This window comes from Sebastes umbrosus, chromosome 7 (genome assembly GCF_015220745.1).
Source record: "Sebastes umbrosus isolate fSebUmb1 chromosome 7, fSebUmb1.pri, whole genome shotgun sequence".
In the NCBI taxonomy this organism is placed as follows: domain Eukaryota; kingdom Metazoa; phylum Chordata; class Actinopteri; order Perciformes; family Sebastidae; genus Sebastes; species Sebastes umbrosus.
The window spans coordinates 31,341,472-31,362,793 of record NC_051275.1 but is presented as its reverse complement, the minus strand read 5'-3'; the positions used below and the strand labels follow the sequence as shown (position 1 = coordinate 31,362,793).

General features: G+C 39.9%; 1 protein-coding gene across 1 annotated transcript in view; it reads right to left on the bottom strand.

Annotated features, from left to right (window-relative positions):
* The window catches only part of tyw1 (tRNA-yW synthesizing protein 1 homolog (S. cerevisiae)), a 74,059-nt gene extending 59,493 nt beyond the window's left edge, over nt 1–14,566 (bottom strand). Inside the window, 7 exon segments of the mRNA XM_037775772.1 lie at nt 5,155–5,274; nt 8,735–9,013; nt 9,221–9,415; nt 11,913–12,014; nt 12,692–12,823; nt 13,478–13,605; nt 14,420–14,566. Of these exon segments, the coding sequence (XP_037631700.1) occupies nt 5,155–5,274; nt 8,735–9,013; nt 9,221–9,415; nt 11,913–12,014; nt 12,692–12,823; nt 13,478–13,605; nt 14,420–14,483 (1,020 nt within the window). The 5' untranslated portion in view covers nt 14,484–14,566.
* Nucleotides 14,567–21,322: the final 6,756 nt, after the last annotated feature.

Here is a 21,322-nt window from a genome sequence, read left to right as displayed (position 1 = left end):
TCAGACAGCTCAGCTCGCTCCACCTCTAGACGTGAACGCGCGCTCACTCCACACTGCAGAAGAGTTAGTTTAGCTCTGAGAATATCTAGTGAATGTACAGGGGACGTTTGTGCAGAAATAAATTCTGCAGCTCCTCCAGACCAACAGAGGTTTCCCGTGTCTTGTGAAGTGACGGAGCTCTACAGATGTTTACGTTGTCTTCTCGTTACCGACCGGGTGCCCGTGTCTCCTCTGCTCTCTCCGGCTGCGGGCGGAGAGAGCAGAGGAGACATGCTGCAGAGCCCCGCTGCCTCAGCCTGCACTTAGGCAGGAAAAGCCAACACTAGGATCAGATCTAAATCATGTTCATGGAGAGACCTTCGTCTGGTCAGCTAGCATTACTGCAGCTGAAATATAGAGTGATATTGTGGTTTTAGCTGACGTGTGTCGCCTCACTGTTTTGATGCTCGTTCAGGTATATTGAGAGCGAGCAAGCGCGAGCCCGACGCTGACTTTCGTTGATTTCACGGCCACAGGTGTCGCTGTTAAGAAGCATTTCTGAAAGTTACAAATAGTCCCTTTAAATGTGAATATTTTCTGGTTTCTTTACTCCTCTATGACAGTAAACTGAATATCTTTGAGTTGTGGACAAAACAATACATTTGAGGACGTCATCTTGGGCTTTGGGAAACACTGATCGTAATTTTTCACCATTTTCTGGCATTTTATAGACCAAACAACTAATCGAGAAAATAATGAACAGATTAATCGACACTGAAAATAATCGTTAGTTGCAGCTCTAATTCCCTCCAGTTGGAGGCATAATAAAAATATAAAGTTTAGTTTTTCAAGTGTAAGAAATGTGTATCCTCAGTCAGTCTGGGATATAAAACCCTAAAAAACATTCTTCTATTTAATAATTTACTGACATTTCAAGAATTAATGCTACACGCTCCCTTCGACGCCTTTTTGGACTGAATTTTAAGAGAATATGTTTTACAATCTGTTCAGGTCCGTAAAAAGAGGCTCAAGATGGACTAAGAAACACATCCTCAAGATATGATACAAATTAGTGCCAGTGGATGGAAATGTGATGTTTGCTGCAAGCTCATATTTTATGCAGTGTGTGAGTAACGTGAGTAAAATATGATCAAACACCTTGGAAAATACTGAATTTGAAACATCATCAGTCTCCATTTCATCAAAATATCATACAACTAGAATTACCGCCTCGCGGTTGGATGCCTCCGCCAACCAGTCAAGTTGCAGTTTACATCCATGTCTGTCATAAATGTCATCACTTCATCATTTTATCCTGTTAGACATGTGTGTGAAATTTGTCATAATTAGCATATGAATTCTTGAGTTATGGCCAAAAACGTGTTTTGTGAGGTCACAGTGACCTTTGACCACCAAAATCTAATCAGCTCATCCGTGAGTCCAAGTGGACGTTTGTGCCAGATGTAATGAAATTCCCTCCAGGCGTTCCTGAGATATCACACTCACGGAGAGCCTCAAGATATGATACAAATAGTGCCAGTAAATGGAAATGTGATGTTTGCTGCGAGCTCATATTTTGTGAGTAAACAAATATGATCAAACAACTTGTAAAATACTGAATTTGAAAACTAATCAGTTTATCAAAATATCTTGAAAGCAGCCACGTAGGGAAGCACATCGTACTCGCAGTAACCTACAATGCAGTAAAGACCAGTAGTCTGTACCATAGTGACATAAACATCATTCATTTCTCTGAATGTGTTTGACTGGTGTTTGTAAATCACATGGAAATAATCCTGGGCAATTCACTTAAACACATTTACCTTACATTAAAGCAAGGTTTAGCTTCAGTTACATGGTTACGTAAAGGCCAAGGAGGTAATAAAATCTGCTGATGTGCAGAGAATGAATGCAAATAGCTTTGGGAGTGAAATGATAGTGTGGTGTTAAAGTGAGATATGAGAGTCTCTGACATCACCTAGTGGTCAAACACAGCCAGAGTGAGCTCTACATGGTTCATCTCCAGCTCCCTTTGCAACACTGAGAGTACATCTTACTCCGCAGACTAAAGTTTTTAAAACCCTGCAACACACCCAGTTTATCAACGGGGAGTCACATAAAACAGATGTTAAACCTCTGGTCCTCAGCTGGCTCTACACTGTAAATTAGCTAACTAACATATTCCTGTCAGGGGAATTTTTCCTTGTTCACACTTAATTTGCAGCTTGGCTAAATACTTGTCGTCTCTTGGCAATAGCAAATGTTTAATCTACAAACTAATTACATCTTGCACCGCCTGCTCTGTGTGACCAAATTATGCAAAAAGAAAAAAACACTAATTTGTTACCACAGAGAGACATACAGCAAAAAATGTCATGCTGACATCCAAGTGTGATGATACAAGACAAGGTAGACTGAACAGAATACATTTGCAGCAGTTGAAATGGAAGTCGATTTTTGTGTTTGGTCATCACAAAAATAAATGGGAATATCCTCAGGGAATGACAATAGGAACACACGGCTTCCTCGTAAAAACTAAATGAAAATATAAAAAGTAGTCTGGCTCTGTGAAGAAAAGGTGCAGAGTTTCTCATCAGCTCATGTCTCTTTAACTTTCCCAGCCGTGATGTATAATAAAAACACATTCATGTTGGTTTTAAAAGAGGCCTGTCCAACCCTCACAGAGCTTACACACAATATACTGTAATATGTATGTCTCATGAGAAGGGACACGCCTGGGAGAATCATGTTTCATGTCTGTGATGGACACTCCTACTGCAGTCCAGCACTGGTAGCACATTAGCTTTAAGCATTATGCTTTCATGAGAACAAAATTTAGGAACCACAAAGGCTCCAGTAAACTGCAGTATTGTCTGGAGAAACACTCCAAATTAATTTCACACACAATATGTTCACTCACTCCGTTCTTTAGAGCCAAAAAGAGGCCAATAGTAGGGCTGTGCATTGGCAACAATCTGCCAATACGATACGTATCATGACACAGGTAACAATTCAATATATTGCAATATTGTAAGCATGGGGACTAACGTCATTAAACATGAATACAATTAGACTCATTGGATCCACAAGAGTCTCAGCTTTACAATCATACCCAATTCATGTAATTCCAAGACAGAAATACTCAAACACACCATTTCAGAACAGGCGAAAATAACACATTGCAAAAAAACTGCATATGATTATCATAAAGTGGGCATGTCTGTAAAGGGGAGACTCGTGGGTACCCATAGAACCCATTTCCATTCACATATCTGGAGGTCAGAGGTCAAGGGACCCCTTTGAAAATGGCCATGAAAGTTTTCCTCACCAAAATTTAGTGTAATTTTGGAGCGTTATTTAGCCTCCTTTAGGACGAGATGGTATGACATGGTTGGCACCAATGGATTCCTTATGTTTTCTAGTTTCATATGATACCAGTATCTTAACTCTAGTTTGAAAACTGACAATCTCTGGAAGACAGAATAGCGGCCGGGTCAGCCGGCGGATTTTTAAGAGGTTTTATAAAAATCTATACAGCGTTTTGGAGAATCGATACAGTACACTTTTAAAACATAATATCGCGATACTCATGTGCATCGATATTTTCTTACACCCTCAGCTAACAGGAAGCAAAAGTTTGATTTGAGGTCAAAAGTAGAAGTTCATGTTTTAGTTGCAGCCACAATAAAACGTCATTTTGTGATTATCTTGTTATGACCAGACATTGGTCATTTGACATCGTCACTTAACACGTAACTGTGTCTTTAATTGCTCTTGTATAGTTCATTCTTGTACAGTTCTTGCCTCTTAAATCCCTTTATATATAGAGTTATGGTTACAGACTCTCTCTCCACCTCTCTACACTTGTATTTTGAGTGTAACTCATTTGCCAAAAAAGAGACAAAATGCGCAATAACCAAAGTTTAAGATGAATTTGACTGACAGCATTATTATTATTATTATTATTATTATTATTATTATTATTTTAATGTTCTATAGATATCGCGATAATATTGTTATTGTGAATTCTTTTGGCCATGATAACTGTGCAGTGAAAATCTGATCGTGACAGCCCTACCTCTTATTATATTTGTACTTTATTTATCTGTACTTATTTCTGTCTTTGAGCTGCAGCAACACCTGAATTTCCCCTCTGGGAATCAATAAAGGCTTATCTTATTTTATCTTATCTTATGATTTACAGTTGAGTTTGGAGCTGGACATAATGCAGATAGAGATCATTTAAAAGTGTGCAGGATTCATTACATCACAGATGTGGATGGAAAGGGCTTATTGCTCAATCTCATTGTCTTTTGCTACATCTACTGTTATGCATACAATTACAGTAAAGAGCAGAAATGAAAACGTAATAAGAACATAAACAGTATTTTGGCATTTTTCTTAAACAGATGCATTAAAAAGAAAATGGGTTTTCTTTGATTTGTTTGTTTGATTTTTGTGTGCAACATTAAACTAGTGAGCAGTTAATTTCAGAGGTTTTTGCTTCCCCACAATGATCTGCTACTCAAAAAGCACATTGAATACCTACAATTATTTTCCTTCCTCACTCGCATAGCTCACGTCTATAACACACTACATATGAAGCAGACTGATAATGCCTCTTCCTTCTCATTTATGCTGCTTTTCTTGAGTCACTCGTTCCTCACAAGTCTGTGAAGTGGGCGTCCTTGCTCTTACGCAAGCCTCCGCTTCTCGCCTGCCGGGGTCTGGTGTCTATCAACCCATCTGCCACTTCTCCTTCAACGACACCACTTTTACTCCTAACTCAACGCACTTAGACTGAACTAAGGTGGTGGAAGCTTAATGCCACGATGGCGCCCGCACACAGACCTTTAACGCGGAAACGCTGGAAATAAACCTGCTGTAAGACGACTGGAGCTCCAGTTTAAAATGATATAACAACCATCTAACTGTAATATTGTGAAGCGGGCAGCTAAGTAGTGTAAATCTAACTCTTCTGTTCTGAATGCTCATTTTCATTATTTTCTTTCTTTCTGTGGTGTTGAACGGAAGTGTTTTTTTAAGCATAATGTATAAATAAATTAAGGAACTGAAGTCATTTTAAGTTCCTTTTGTACAAGATCATCAGAAACAGCTGTAGAGGATTAGCTGTAGACTTAAATAGAAGCATATGCATTAGTAAAAGAGTCTGACCTTTGCTTTCTTGGCACTGTTCATGATGTTGCCCAGATCCTCCATGTCAACCACTGAACCATTTTTCTCATCTTGCAGGCTGGACTCGTCCTCATCACTGCTGGACTCCATCAGATCCTCCTGAAACAAGAAAGAAGAGACCAGAAAGCTCAAAATATGATCAATAATATGTCATTATTCTCAGATATACTCTCGCAGTTCTATGCCTCTGCCGACTAGTCAAGTTGCAGTTAACATCCATGTCTGTCCAAAATGTCATCACTTCATCATTTTATACTATTAGACATTTGTGTGAAATTTTCATTGCATATGAAATCTTGAGTTATGGCCAGAAATGTGTTTTGTGAGGTCACAGACACACTTTATAAACCCATACGACTGCAGTGCAGTGCCATAGTATGATTGAATAGCTTCCGCCTCCCACTTGCCGTTGCTGCCGACGTAATTACAGATATCTGCAACGTCATTTCGCCAATAAAACTGTAATTCATGATAATTACATTTTAACTATCCGAGATATCAACAACATCATTCTGACTAGTCAAAATCTAATTAAGGACATCTAAAAATGACAATGTAGATATCTTCAATTGAGGGGAATTAAAGATATCTTGAACTGGAATTCTGACTAGTCAGAATTAAATTGTAGATATCTGAAACTGGAATTACAATTAGTCATAATTTAGTTGCGGATTGCAACTGAATTGTAGATATCTGTAATGAGAAACCCCATACACATGAATGGCAAAAGTAGTTTGAATCGTACCAGTCAAAATGTAATTACGGAGTTTTGCCTAGTCAAAATAGAATTAGGGATATCTTGAATTAGAGTTATGACTAGGCAAAATGACGTTGTAGATATCTCTAATGAATATCCTGTCTAGCTATTAAAAGTTAAAATGGCTTGCCATAGTTTACTACATCCCAAACACATGTCCTATTGTCTTTGGGACAAAGTCTCCAGCCCTGACGGTACCTACGGTGCTGTAGAGAAACGAGTATTGTCACATTTTCAGAATTTTGGCAGCAACTTAGTACCGAAGTATCAGTTCTCATTACATGCCTAGTCACAGAGACCTAATCAGTTCATCCTTGAGTCTCAGTGGATGTTTGTGCCAGATGTAATACAATTCCCTCCAGGTGTTCCTGAGACATCACTTTCACTAGAATGGGACGGAGGTAAGGTCAAAGTGACCTTTGACCACCAAAATCTATTCAGTTCATCCTCGAGTCCAAGAGGACGTTTGTGCCAAATTTGAGGCGTTCCTGAAACATGAGACCTGAGAGTTCAAGAGAATGGGACTGACGGACGGACAAACTGAAAACATAACGCCTCCGGCCTCGGCTGTCGACGGCGTGGAGGCATAAAAACGTTCAAGGACATGGTGAGACAGATGATCGAGTGGAAACTGTAAATGATCCTCTGATGTAGAGACTCACGTATGTTCCAGCCTATAACCAATTAAAAACTTATCCATGCTTAAGTGAAGGAGCCTACGTGGAACGCATTTATTGTACCTCCTTATCTCCTCTTGGGTCATAAAGAAAACCATATGCATGTTTACGGGGCGGCAGGATGAAATGCATGAGCGGTACAGTGGGTAGATAAATCACGATGACGGTCCCCTCGCCGCAGTTCTCAGCTACTCTTGGTTCCGGTTGAATGTCACCTCTGTTCTGAGTGCCATCAGTGTTGCAGACGGAGGGGAAGAAGTCTCAGCTAGAGTTGGCTCTGAGGTGCCTACTACCATGACAACTGGTCATCTGTGTGATGCATATGAAAGCTGTTAGCAGCAGGCTAGGAGCAGTGTCTTGCCCATGGACACTTTGACATGTGGGCAGGAGGAGGTGGGGATCGAACCGCTAACCTTGCGATCAGTGGACAGCCCGCTCTACTTTGCCTTCTTGTGAAATGTGTTATTTTTTCCGTGATTGGTGGGGGGAAAAAAGTGCTATTTTCATATTTTGACACTATGGATCGACAGTGATGACATTTCATGTGCAGAACATTTATAACACCACGCTGAACCGTGAAAATCAGTGCTGCTAAATAAGGACCTGATAAAACTGAGAGTAACACTTGTCTGCCTGAGTCCTTATCAGATTTTAATCCCGCTGCAGGAGTGCAGCGTGAGGCCAGCAGCTCACTCCAGCCTCCTGTGATAAGAGGTGCTTTGACATCTAAAGTGCCTTTGTGATGTCGAACGACATCATCATAAACCGGAGGACATTTTCCTAATTAGACATCAGCTATACGCACTTTCTCAGCATCTTCTTCTTCTTTTTATATTCAGCAATTATCTTCACTTGCTTATCTGTGTTCTGGGTCGACAAAATGGAGTCTATCTGACAGAAGTAAGGTTGCAACTGTCTGTTGTATCATATCCTTTAACATGGCTGTGTGCTTTTGTTTTGTGTTTCATTACTACTGAGACGCTAATTAAACTGGGTTAGGCACATCCTGTTGTTCAGGTAATACAGTGCGTGTTCTCACACACACTGTTTATTGATTAGTAACGCTGACTATCTATGATTTTGCAAATCATTTCAACCTCAGGAGGAAGTCAGGAGAGCATTTTAAACAGGTTCTTTGTTCAAGAATAACATGGAGAGACAACTCACTGACACACTCAGTTTTACAAAGTTTCCGTCCACCTGACGTATAGAGACGGGGGACTGTTAGAGGAAACTACATGAAAACAAGCCAACCATGTCATAATGTCTCTCATGAATGATTTATGCAGCTCTTGGGCCAGTCAGTGACAAAACATATAACCAATATACATCATCAGACCAGTGATGTAACAGTTATGGTTTGTTATGATTCACCAAAGTCACACCATAACACAAACAAACTAACCGACTGAGGCAGCGGTAGACCGGCAACTCCCCGTGTTCTGCGAAGTAAAATTACAGTTTTTTTTCAATGGAGTCTGGTGGCTTTGAAGAAAGCATAGACAGATACAATGGCTTCAGTTCCCTTTGAGAAAGGGCTGTCTGACGGTAAGGTAAAGTGGTGAAAATATTCAAAATATCGCATACACTTGAACTGATATTGATTCTTTTAGGTGGCTAAAATATGTTTTGCTGCTGCCCCCATCCACCAGCAGTACATTGCTTTGCTTCAGGGTGGTTACTCCTGTCTGCTTTTTCAAACTGGGGGCGTGCCGACTGTCATCTACTGTAGGTAATACACTGACTATGGATAAATGCCTCATACAAACCCACTTCAAAAAACTCAAACAATCCCTTTAATCATTATGGCTCCGTCAATTTGATCACAAAGCAGAAACACTGCGTTTATGTTTAGTTAAACTAGATCAGCAATGCCCAATTCATCAAATGAGATATGATGTGTGATGTGAGAACAATAGTCCCCCATTATGAAGAAAACATCATCATCATCGGCCAGATTGAACACTGCTCTGGGGGCTGGTAGACACTTTAGCAGGACAAATACTTGCCAACAAACGGTATCTAACCCTCATCATTTTAACCACGTGGTTACTGCCGCAAAAGTAAGAATGTTCACAGTGTGCCATTAAAAACGCAACAGTGAAATAAACTGTTCTGCCATTACCTCAGAGCTGTTATTCTGCGGCGCTGCCTCCTCCTCTTCCTCCTGTCCGTCCTTCTTGTTGTTCTTACAGGAGCCTCCAGTCTTACAGTTCCCGCTGCAGCTCTTCTTCTCTCCCTTGGCCAGGGCCTGCAGGCGGATCAGGAACTTCCCCTTCCAGGCCAGGAAGTCTGCTTGAACGCTGCCATTACGGCTCTTCACCACGTTACAGTCGCCCTCTCCCCTAGTCATGATCCGCATGCCACTCAGCATCCAAAGCCACTTGTCCACGTTTTTAACCACCTGTTGAGGCAAAAAGAAAAGTGGCTTAAACAGGGTTTAAACAAATAAAGTCAGGCTGTTCTTGGCTTTTGTAATAGTTACTGAATGCAGACCAAGTTGACATGGTGACCTGCATATTTAGTCAAATCAAGCTGTCGACCTTGAGCTTTGGATATTATTTGAATAACTGATTGTAAAGCATATCATTCTGATAATAATATGTCTTACCGTATTATAGTGGCCGACATAGACAGAGTTGCCGAGACCAAACACGGCATATCTGAGGCCTTTGAGGTAGGTCTTCCCGTATCTGAAGTCAGTGGACGCCTCCTCCAACCACTTACAGAACCACTCAGCGTTCTCTGTTGGCTGTCCGTCGGTGTAGGTGGCCACAAGGAACACGCAGACCGACTTGTTGGTGCACTGAATGGAGAGGTAAACACAGCAGACACAAGGTAGAAACAATGAAGTCAGAGCATTTCATTAAATATTTGTAAACAGAGTTCCTACACATTTTCCATTTCAAATTGTTTTACTTCTATACTTCTACACTTCTCTGTATATTTTTCACACTATATTTGACTTTGTGACTCGGGCTGCAGAGGATGCTGTGACAAGACTACAGTGCTTTTGACCCTGCATATGGCTTACAATCGTCTCCTCCCCCACGGTGGAGATGTCGAACGATCTTGAACAACATTTGCATCCAGCTTTTTTTTTTCCCCATTTGGAATTGTTTCCAACCAGGCTTTGTATTCCTCGGAAAACGTGCATTTAGCCATTGTGGACGACAGTCCACAGTCTTACGCAGAAAGTGGGACGACGTTCCTCTGTCAAACATCTTGCACTTGTGGCAGAGCTGTTTTGCAAGGCTGTGACATACAGGAAAAGAGGCAGCTCTGTGTAGGATTATGTATTCAGTCATACGCCATTCTTCTTGCCTTGCTTTTGATGACATCAAGCTCGCCCTGGCCAGCGCAATCTTACACAGTAGAAAACATTTTGGCTGCACTGGCTGCTCCAAAAACGCCAGGATAAACACTCTGCTGCTTGTATTATCAATTTCCTTTCTTTTGAAAAAATTGGGAATTTGATATTTTCAAAAAACAGAATAGGGGCAAAATTCTGGAAACAGAAAAGTTTTTCCATACTCTCTTTTCTTTTTTTCCATCCTTATCTAGAACTGGAAATTAGTAAAACTAAATGCCATACTTTTCCATACTGTGTAGGAACCCTGTTTAAATGTAAGTTCCTTGATCCAAGCCATTTACTTGGATACTTTGAACAACAATATTAAACGTCACTGTTAATTTGGACATGAGGAACAAAATTATGTAATAATAATTAATTTCTGACCACTACGGAGCAAAACAGAGACACCAAAAAAAGTAAAAAGAGTAAAAAACCTGCATGCCTACTGCTGTAAGTCAGAGCCAAACAAAGACAAATCTTGCTAAGCATTAGAGCTCCATAAAAAAGTTGCTCCAGAAAAGACAACTTGCCAACATGCACGTTTTCAGCAATTCTTACTTGTGGAAGCTATATGATAAAAGATTACACACAATCGATTCTGCTGACTCGTCTTAAAGACTAAAGTTTAATGTGAAGAACAGCAGAAAATCAATTTAGATTCAATCTAAAGTGAGTAGACATCGTCTCCTTGTGTGTATCTGCCCGAGTGAGTCTGTTGTCTGATGTCTAACAGTGTTAGCTGTCGAACAAATAGTGCCTTCTCGACTGATGGTCAAGGATCAGGTGCATCTAGGGAGCTACTGGTGCCTGCGGTCATTTCTCCGTTAGAGATTTCCAATCACTGAAAACTGTCTTATTGAATAAATAGCTGTGTACCAGCCAACCAGCAACCTCCCATTCATCTCTCAATGCTACACGCTGCCTGTGCCCCCTGAATAAAAAGGGAACACAGATGAAAACATCCATCTTTCTTCAGCTGAGCAGGATTTGTGTTACACGTTTGTCCTCTCTGTGCCGGCCGCGTGAAGAATCAAATCCGTGCTGAGCAGCAACATTACAGAACTGGAGGCTTACTGTGCCGTCTGTCATCAAACACAGTTATGACTTATGATTAAGCTTTGCCTGTAAGTACACGTCTTACATTTTAGAGATTTAATTAATTATCACCCTAGAGCAACTTCTTAGGACAGCATGCTGCAACAATTAATAGATGCATTAATTAGTCACTTAAACTTTACAATGTCAAAATGAAAGGTTACATATGGAGGAGCAGCTCTAAAGTTGGCAGTGATTTATATTTCTAGTACACTGAAACTAAATAAAAAATATATCCTAAAGCTAAAACTAAACTGAAACAATATTGCCTGGTTAAACATTTTTTTATAAAAATTAAACAAAAAAAAATGAATACAAATTAAATAAAAATGATGCTAAATTCATTTCAGTGTTAGTTTTTTAACTATAATATATCACTACCAAAAAAAGGAAACACCATGAATTTCCGTCACCTCTCGTGACATTGAACCACAGATATTGAATGGACTTCCAGGAGACGGCGCTATGGCACAATCGCTTCACTTTGGATACTAAAGTAGTGCGAAGATTAAACACTAAACATTATGGCCATTCTTACAGTTCTCCAACCATGTATTCTGTATGTGTATGTAGCTACATACTTCTGAGATGATATACCTGGCCTTAACAAAAACTAAATATATAAAAACTAAAACTAAACATTTCTGAAAACTAATCTAAAATTAAATAGAAAGTCAAAACTAAGATAAAATAAACACTAATTGAAGATTTAAAACGATTTTAACCGTAGTTCAAGGCTGCAATCTCTGAAACTGCCATCCTCCAGTCGAGGGCCATATGTCTCAGATCACACTGCCTCTTTGTGTCTTTCACTAGACAAGAAAAGAGCCTCTTCTCTTTGGACCGGCCTTACCTCATCAGCCAGTTGATCGTCCGGATCGTAGTCTTTGATGTCAATCACCTCTGCTGGTATTCCCAAAGACTTCACCTCCTCTGACAGCTCTTCTGCAAAGCCCTGAACACATGAAGAGTCTCAGTTGATAACCCTGTTTCGAAGACACGATCCGATGTCTATATTGGTGTCTATGCCGCAGACGATGGTAGAGATGTTGATCATGTATTCAACATGTCTGGTCACTATGCACTTTACTCTCTCTGTGTATTTGTGTCTATATGGTGATACTCTGTCGCTATTTATTCTATTTGACTTGAATTTTTCTAAGTTTTTAGATGTTATTGCTGATGTGCTTTTTTGCTCACTGTGGAAATGAGAGTCAGACACCAGTGACTTCTTTTGTTGGGCTTCTAGCTCACTTGAATTCGGGATGCTTCTCTTTCCCCTTACTGTAATGTATGTCTATGTTATGTGTGAGCTGCCAGTCTGTCTAGCAATAATAAACTAATCAAGCACGACTGGAATTTAACTTTCCCTGATGTGTGAAATATTGGTTTGAACATGGTTTACTAAGCCCACCTGTATAGCCCTGAATTAAATCCTAGTTTTGTGAAACAGATTTTGTTGGCACTGTATCAGAGATTGTGGTCATTTTGGAGGCCCGATTTAGTGGCGTTGTTGCACTTGATTGTGTTACTTCTTTTTGTGTTTCTAATATTGTGTCTACTCTGTATCATCTAGTCTATATGTTAACATCATGAGCCAGTGAGGATGTGTTCAGTAAACAGTGTTTGTACCTTTGCTGTTCCAGTTTGTGAACCGTAGAAGATTTTAACTCCTGACACTTGAACCACAGTGTCTCTGTCAGAGCTATCATTGCTCTTCACAGCCTTGTAGACCAACGGCTCCACATCTTTGGAGAAGCTTTTCTAAAAGCACACAGAGGAAGACAAACAAATGAGGTTTGTTTTCATGCAAAGACACTAAATGTTTGTAAACATGAGCAGTGCATGAACACTTCAACCAACAAAACAGTTTACACAAATCAGCACTTTTTAGAAATACAAACAGGACAACATGTCTACATCCCAGCCAACATGTGGGGCCCATGTGGGTAGTAAATGGGCTGAAAAATGGGCCCTATATGGGATTGTCCGCGGGTTCCATAATGGCCCCATGCCAATTGCCCTTGTGGGTTTCATGCAGGATTACAATGGGTGTTATATGGGCCCAATCTGGGCCACATAAACCAAAACCCATCTCGGCCCCAGGTTTAAGTTCTATGTGGGAACTACATGGGGGCTGCATGGCCTGAAATATGGGTTGTAACTTGGTTTGTCCACAGTTTCCATGTTGGCCCCATGCACTAATTTCCCAGTAGTGACCCAACTAGGACCCAAACGGGTAGCCCCCATGGGAAGCCCATGTCGGACCTACTTAGTTGATCCAAGTGGGCCCCAGATAAGATGCCCATTTTGGGCCCATACCCACTTGGTACCCAGGTACCCCCAGCATAACCCATGTGGGGCCCACATAACCATGTTTGCTGGGATTAAAGACATGAAGTGAAGGTGACAGCTCACCTTCTTCAGAGCCACCTTCAGTGAGAACCAGATCCCAAAGATGAGAGCAGCAGCTGAATACACGTAGAGCCTGTTGTGCCATATGGACATGAGGTAGCTCTCACTGGGACTGTTTCCATTCTGTGACACTGGAGGAAGAAAACACACATTAGCTTAAAGGTCCCATATTATAAAAAAGTGGGATTTTCATGTTTTTTTTATTATAAAGCAGGCTTAAGTCCTATATATATACTGTGAAAGTATCGAAACACTCCATTCACAGGGAAATACACAAAGCCCGTATTCAGCAACTCTGCATTTGAAACAAGCCGTCAGGATTTCTGCCCATTCATGATGTCACAAATATACAATATTTAGACCCTTGACACAATTTTAAACGTAAACATTCTAAATGTGTCCCAGTTTATTTCCTGGTTGCAGTGTATGTGAATGTCATCAACTGACAGGAAGTACACATGGACCCAAGCTGTTGCCTAGCAACGCAATTCTGTTGCAATTCCGTCAAAATGCACTAAAACGGAGCGTTTCAGACAGACAGTAAATACAGGCATATTCAGGCAGACAGTATGAGGAAAATAAAGTTGTTTTTTTAACATTACAGCATGTAAACATGTTCTAGTAGAAACACAAAATACAAGTATGAACCTGAAAATGAGCATAATATGGGACCTTTAAGTTGTAGTCCTCTGTTTCAGACCAGTGATATTAATAATACATAATAGCTAACTTCACTATTAACACTAATACACCACAGCAGCTGTTGCTATTCCTAAAACAGCAACAAACAACAAGATAAAGGCATTAAACCCAACTTTAAATCACCTGCAGCACATACAAGGCGGATGGATAGCAATACATGCTAGCTAGCAATGTTACAAACATGAGCTCAAACATCTCACTAAAGTAAGTTTCCTGTTGCGTTTAAATGTTAAATAAGCTCACCTTTAGTATCCGAAGTAGACACACGATGTATGCAAAGAATAATAACCAGGAATAAGCTCAGCATCGCTGCAAACGGTGAGTTAAAGTACAAAGTCCTCTGCAGCTGATGTTCTGTGCAACCATAGTGTTTGGCCGAGGAGCATGCTGGGTAATGTAGTTCTGTGTTCTGTTGATGTGACGCTCGACTAGAAGACTTTCAAAGTAAGAGTGAAAATATATCAATATATAAAAAATTACTGACTAGAACTTGTTCTTTCTTCTAACGTAACAATTCCCGATATTTAGTCCTCTTTTCTAAAATTTTAATTTTATTTTTTTAAATCCTTACCGGAAGTACTGCTATTACAGTATGTCTGCCTTTACTTTCACTTCACCTCAGTTCACCCTACATCCATGGGTTCACCTCATGGATGTATTAAAGGTTCACCTCTTCTCTAGGTCAGGGGTCAGCAACCTTTACTCTCAAAAGAGACATTTTAAGCAACAAAAAAAAATCTGTCTGGAGGCGCAAAACTTTTGCACTGAGGTATGGGGCCACATTGAGGGAAAGAAATCTGAGATTACGAGAATAAAGTCATAACTTTACTAGAAAAAATGGCATAATATAACGAGAATAAAGTCATAATATTACGAGAATGAAGTCATAACTTTACTAGAAAAAATGGCATAATATAACGAGAATAAAGTCATAATATAACGAGAATAAAGTCATAATATTACGAGAATAAAGTCATACATTAACGAGAAAAAAAGTGGTAATATTACGAGAATAAAGTCATAATATTACAAGAATAAAGTCATTACTGTACGAGAAAAAAAGTCATAATATAACGAGAATAAAGTCATTCGTTTACGTGAAAAAAAAGATAATAATATTCAGAGAATAAAGTCATAACTTTACGAGAAAAGAATCGTAATATGACGAGAATAAAGTCATAACTTTATGAGAAAAAAGTCGTAATATAACGAGAAAAAAAAAGAAAGTATCGCGTAAATTACTACAAATATACTACTATACATATATATATACTAATATTATGACTTTTTTCTCTTAAACTCATGACTTTATTCTCATAATACTACGACTTTTGTTCTCGTAATATGACTTTATTCTCGAAATCTCAGATTTATTTTTTTCCCTCAATCTGGCCCTAATACTCGGTCGTACATTCGTACCATAGACCTAAAACAATGATAAATAAAAATAAAAATGTAAACAAAAAACAGTTATTCTTTTCCATTTTTATAAATCCACAGAGAGCCACTGGAGAGCAGCTAAAGAGACGCATGTTGTTGACCCCTGGTCTAGAAAGTGTTCACTGTCGGTTGTATTTGAAATAAAGGGTGTTTGCTGCTCTCAAGAGGCCACAAAGAAACACTGCAACCTTAAAATACAGTGACCAGCCGGACGCGACCAGAAACTGTTTATGTTAGTACTAGTTTTTAATAGTATTCAATAATACACACGTTGCTTTTGCGACCTCTGGTGGTCACAGTCAGTAACTACAACGGCATTCCACTAGTGTAAAGTCGGACACAATAAGATAGTAACACTTCCGGTTAAGACATTCAAAATAAAACTTTTACACTTGCTGTGGAACACCTCTGACCTCTGGTCCCAGAACTCCACAGTACCTAAAGACTTGAAAGGACGACCTTCAGATGGCAGCTGGGAGAATATTTATTATTACATGATCCACAATCTGACCCACTCAGACTCCGGCACGTACCAAGAGGAGTGTTGGACCGAAGGCAAAGTCAGAAAAGAAAAGAAAAAGAAAAGAAAAAAGGTGTTAAAGATTATATCACAAAACAGACCAGTCCCCTCCTATGGGTCAGGGTGCAGCTCAAAGCACTGATCCCTATAATCACATGTATCCACAACGAAACAAAGAAAAACAAACAAACATAACTATATGTGCAATATATATATAATATTTTATATATTTTATAAAAAACTAAAAAGATGTCCCTCTCCCCAGCAACGTTTTCCAGCTCTTCCTGGTGGACCCCGAGGCGTTCCCAGGCCAGACGAGACATTTAACCTCTCCAGCGTGTTCTGGGTCTACCCTGGAACCTCTTACCAGTTGGACGTGTGTAACATACGCCTCTTGCGTGTTACATTAGATACATAATTTCAGCTTTAATAAATTGTTACTCTTGTTACTATTCATATTTTTTAGTAATTTTACCTTTATTTGATAATCATTAGGTTTACATATTTGTGTTATTTTCGTATTTTTATTCAGTTATTTTATATTTAGAATATGATACTATGGTATCCACACACTGCAACCAGGAAATAAACTGGGACACATTTAGAATGTTTACGTTTAAAATCGTGTCAAGGGTCTAAATATTTAGATTTGTGACATCACAAATGGGCAGAAATCCTAACGGCTTGTTTCAAACACAAAATTTCTGAATACGGGCTGTGTGTATTTCTCCATATATTGAGCGTTTTGATAGTTTAACAGTATTTATATAGCACTTAAAGGGACTATTTGTAACTTTCAGTAATGCTTGTTAACAGCGACACCTGTGGCTGTTAAGTCAACGAAAGTCAGCGTCGGGCTCGCGCTTGCTCGCTCTAAATAGACATGAACCAGCATCGCTCAAAACAGTGAGGCGACACACGTCAGCTAAAAGCACAATATCACTCTATATTTCAGCTGCTTGGCAGTAATGTTAGCTGACCAGACGAAGGTCTCTCCATGAATCACTGCTGATCCTAGTGTTGGCTTTTTCTGCCTCAGCCTCCGGGGCTCCGGGGCTGAAACAGGAAAAGAAACGTTATCGTCTCCGCCCGCAGCCGGTGTCTCCCTCCGGCACCCGGTCAGAGACAATAACGTAACTTGCTGCGGAGCCCCGTCACTTCACAAGACACGGAAAACCTCTGTTGGTCTGGAGGAGCTGCAGCATTTATTTCTGCACAAACGTCCACTGTACATTCACTAGATATTCTCAGGGCCCCACTTTGGACAGCCCTGCTCTATCTAGAAGACCTGATGCCACATCACTGTCTCACTTGATAGACATGCTCTCCAAGCTCCTCCATGATCAACAGGCTCAGAGCAACAGACCCAGTCCTCTCTTAAACTCTCCACTGTAGTACCCCAGGCCCCGCAACATCTGTCATGTCTGTGACAGCAGAGGTCACAGCACAAAAACACACTGTGTTCGTGACCGCCTGTGCTTCTCATGCTATTCGAGAGACCACAGTATCAAAGATTGCCCCAGACGTCAGCACGCTATCAGTGCACTAACAGGAAACCAAATGTAGCAGCCTAAGCATACTGACAACTTTGTGGCTTTTTCAAAGTGAACACACTTCATAAGCAAAAACCTGTACAGAATGACTATGATATTATTAATAGTAGTCTCATGTCCTCTTATTACATTTCACAGCTGTTTGAACTTAGCGAACATAAAACATTAATCTCCATCTACCAAGAATTTCAGAGCACGTTCAACTTGTTTGTTTAGGAGTTGTGAACAAATGAACAGTGGCTGCAGTTTTGGTAAAAACTCCTGAATGTGTGTTTGTGTGTGTCCAGGTGGCAGGGTGACTGGAGCAGTGTTTAGTGTTTGTACATTTAAAGTGTCACTGGTGGTCGTTGTAATTGTTCCTCACCTCCATACTGGCTGCCAAAATATCCCCTCTTAAAGTCATTTCAATGAAAGTGATGGGGGACACAAATCATCGACCTTGTTTCATACAAAAATTAACTCTAAAGTTAATCTGAAGCTAAAATGAGGCTTTAGCAGTTTGAGTTAGACAAATCAAGTGGGTATTCCAACTTAATTTATTTATTTATTCCAGTCTTTTTAGTACCAAATTCACTCTTTGTGTTAGTATCTCTCTGCCACAGCTCTAAAGACATTCCCATCAGCCTCAGCTGTACTCTGTGTTAGTGCTAATGTTAACATGCTGGTGTTAGTATTTAGCTCAGAGCATCACAGTGCCTAAGTACAGCCTCACAGAGCTGCTAGCATGGCTGGAGACTCTTAGTGTTGTCTACTGGTTAACACCATAGACTGTATAAAAGGTTAACACACACTCACTGTGTATGACAAAAACTGAAAGCTCCACTATTGTTTTATTGATTAAATAAGTACAAACAAACATGTGTCAGACGTGTCTGTTCACACGTTACAAGAAAATACTACAAACCTGCCAGTAAATGAGACTAGAGGATAATTCTTAGTGGCCATGGTGTAACAGAATGCAGCTTGTTTACGGACTTATTCAACCTCAACTCTATCTGTTAGATCACCCTCCTCCTCCTCCCTGTGTGGTGAACTAACTAAAGATAACACGTCAAAAGGTTAGACATATTTCGCAACAGAAATTAACTTTCATATGAAGCTAATACGAAGCTTTAGCAGTTTGAGTTGGACAAATAAAGTGTTTATTCCAAGTCAATTTATTTATTTATTCCAGTCTTTTTAGTACCAATTTCACACTTTGTGTTAGTATCTCTCTGCCAAGGCTAAGACAGGAAACACTATCTATGGAAGTGCAAAGACGGAACTTATTAATACTAAAAAATATCTAACTTAATAAATACCAACTTGATATCTCAGACTGTTGATGCATCATATCAACTTAACAACTTAACAGTTGAACTTTGGATGTATTTTTGCACAGAACAAAGACTGTGGATTTGTTCCTCTGTCACTTACATTGGAATTGCTCAGAGGTCAATTAACCAAAACAAAAATAAATTCACAAACCTACAGATTATACAATCAAACAGATATGTAAGGAATAATGTACAGCGAGCGGGTCGTTATTGTGAAATGAACCCCAACAGGGAAGCGGAGCGGAGGTCATGTTGTCATGTTGGTTGTTACAGGAAACGAGGGAGGTGGAAATTTTTCATTTAAATTAACTTGAGACTTGGCATTTAATACGAAAACCTAAAGAGATTCACTCTAAAGTCGTAGTCTTTACTACCCCACTTTTAGAGTTTTTAAATATTTATTATATTTATTTATGCTCTTCTCTCTCCCATCACACACACACCTCTTGCTGCTGGTTTCCCCATATCTCTCAATAATCAGTGTTTGAAGACACGACAGCCTCAGTGGCTTTAGTTCCACGCAAAGGACATAGATTAGTTGATAGAGAGCCTGTTGCTTCAGAGTTTCCAATGATGATGAGATAAAGTTATAAAGAAGTCATGTTCATCCAACCACAAATGAGATGCTGCTGATGAGGGTTGACACAGAGTTTAAGAAGGGAGTTGTGTCGGTGTTTGCGCAACACTCACAAGCAGACGTCCGAGCAAAATGGCTGCAGTCGCAGAGCTCTCCTTCCTGCTGTTTGCACTCATCAACAACATTCATGCAGAGGAACTCATCATCATCCAAAAGGAAAGGGACTCTTACACCTCCGAGCTCCCCAAGGAGGCCAACTCCTCCTGCCTGATCTCCAGATTTGTTGGTGAGGAGAAGATTGTCCTGTGGAACACCTCTGACCTCTGGTCCCAGAACTCCACAGTACCTAAAGACTTGAAAGGACGACTTTCAGTTGGCAGCATTTCTAATTACACGATCCACAACCTGACCCACTCAGACTCCGGCACGTACCAAGAGGAGTGTTGGACCGAGAGCAAAGTCAGAAAAGAAAAGAAAAAGAAAAGAAAAAAGGTGTTAAAGATGATATCACAAAACAGACCAGTCCCCTCCTATGGGTCAGGGTGCAGCTCAAAGCACTGATCCCTATAATCACATGTATCCACAACAAAACAAAGAAAAACAAACAAACATAACTATATATACAATATATATATAATATTTTATATATTTTATAAAAAACTAAAAAGACGTTCCTCTCCCCAGCAACGTTTTCCAGCTCTTCCTGGTGGACCCCGAGGCGTTCCCAGGCCAGACGAGACATTTAACCTCTCCAGCGTGTTCTGGGTCTACCCTGGAACCTCTTACCAGTTGGACATGTGTAACATACGCCTCTTGCGTGTTACATCAGATACATAATTTCAGCTTTAATAAATTGTTACTCTTGTTACTATTCATATTTTTTAGTAATGTTACCTTTATTTGATAATCATTAGGTTTACATATTTGTGTTATTTTCGTATTTTTATTCAGTTATTTTATATTTAGAATATGATACTATGGTATCCATGGTAGCGATGGAGCTATAAAAGCTCATCACTGAGGGAACGAGTCGGACCGGGCTTGTGTCTGCCAGAGGTGTGTGTTTGTTTGTGTAAACTTTAAAGGTCCCATATTATGCTCGTTTTCAGGTTCATACTTGTATTTTGTGTTTTTACTAGAACATGTTTACATGCTGTAATGTTCAAAAAAACATTTATTTTCCTCGTACTGTCTGCCTGAATATACCTGTATTTACCCTCTCTGTCTGAAATGCTCCGTTTTAGTGCATTTCGATGGAATTGCAACAGAATTGCGTTGCTAGGCAACAGCTTGGGCCATGTTTACTTCCTGTCAGCTGATGCCACTCACACACACTGCAACCAGGAAATAAACTGGGACACATTTAGAATGTTTACGTTTAAAATCGTGTCAAGGGTCTAAATATTTAGATTTGTAACATCACAAACGGCTTGTTTCAAACACAACATTTCTGAATACGGGCTGTATGTATTTCTCTGTATATTGAGCGTTTTGATAGTTTAACAGTATTTATATAGCACTTAAAGGGACTATTTGTAACTTTCAGTAATGCTTGTTAACAGCAACACCTGTGGCCGTTAAGTCAACGAAAGTCAGCGTTGGGCTCGCGCTTGCTCGCTCTAAATAGAGATGAACGAGCATCTCTCAAAACAGTGAGGCGACACACGTCAGCTAAAACCACAATATCACTCTATATTTCAGCTGCTTGGCAGTAATGTTAGCTGACCAGACGAAGGTCTC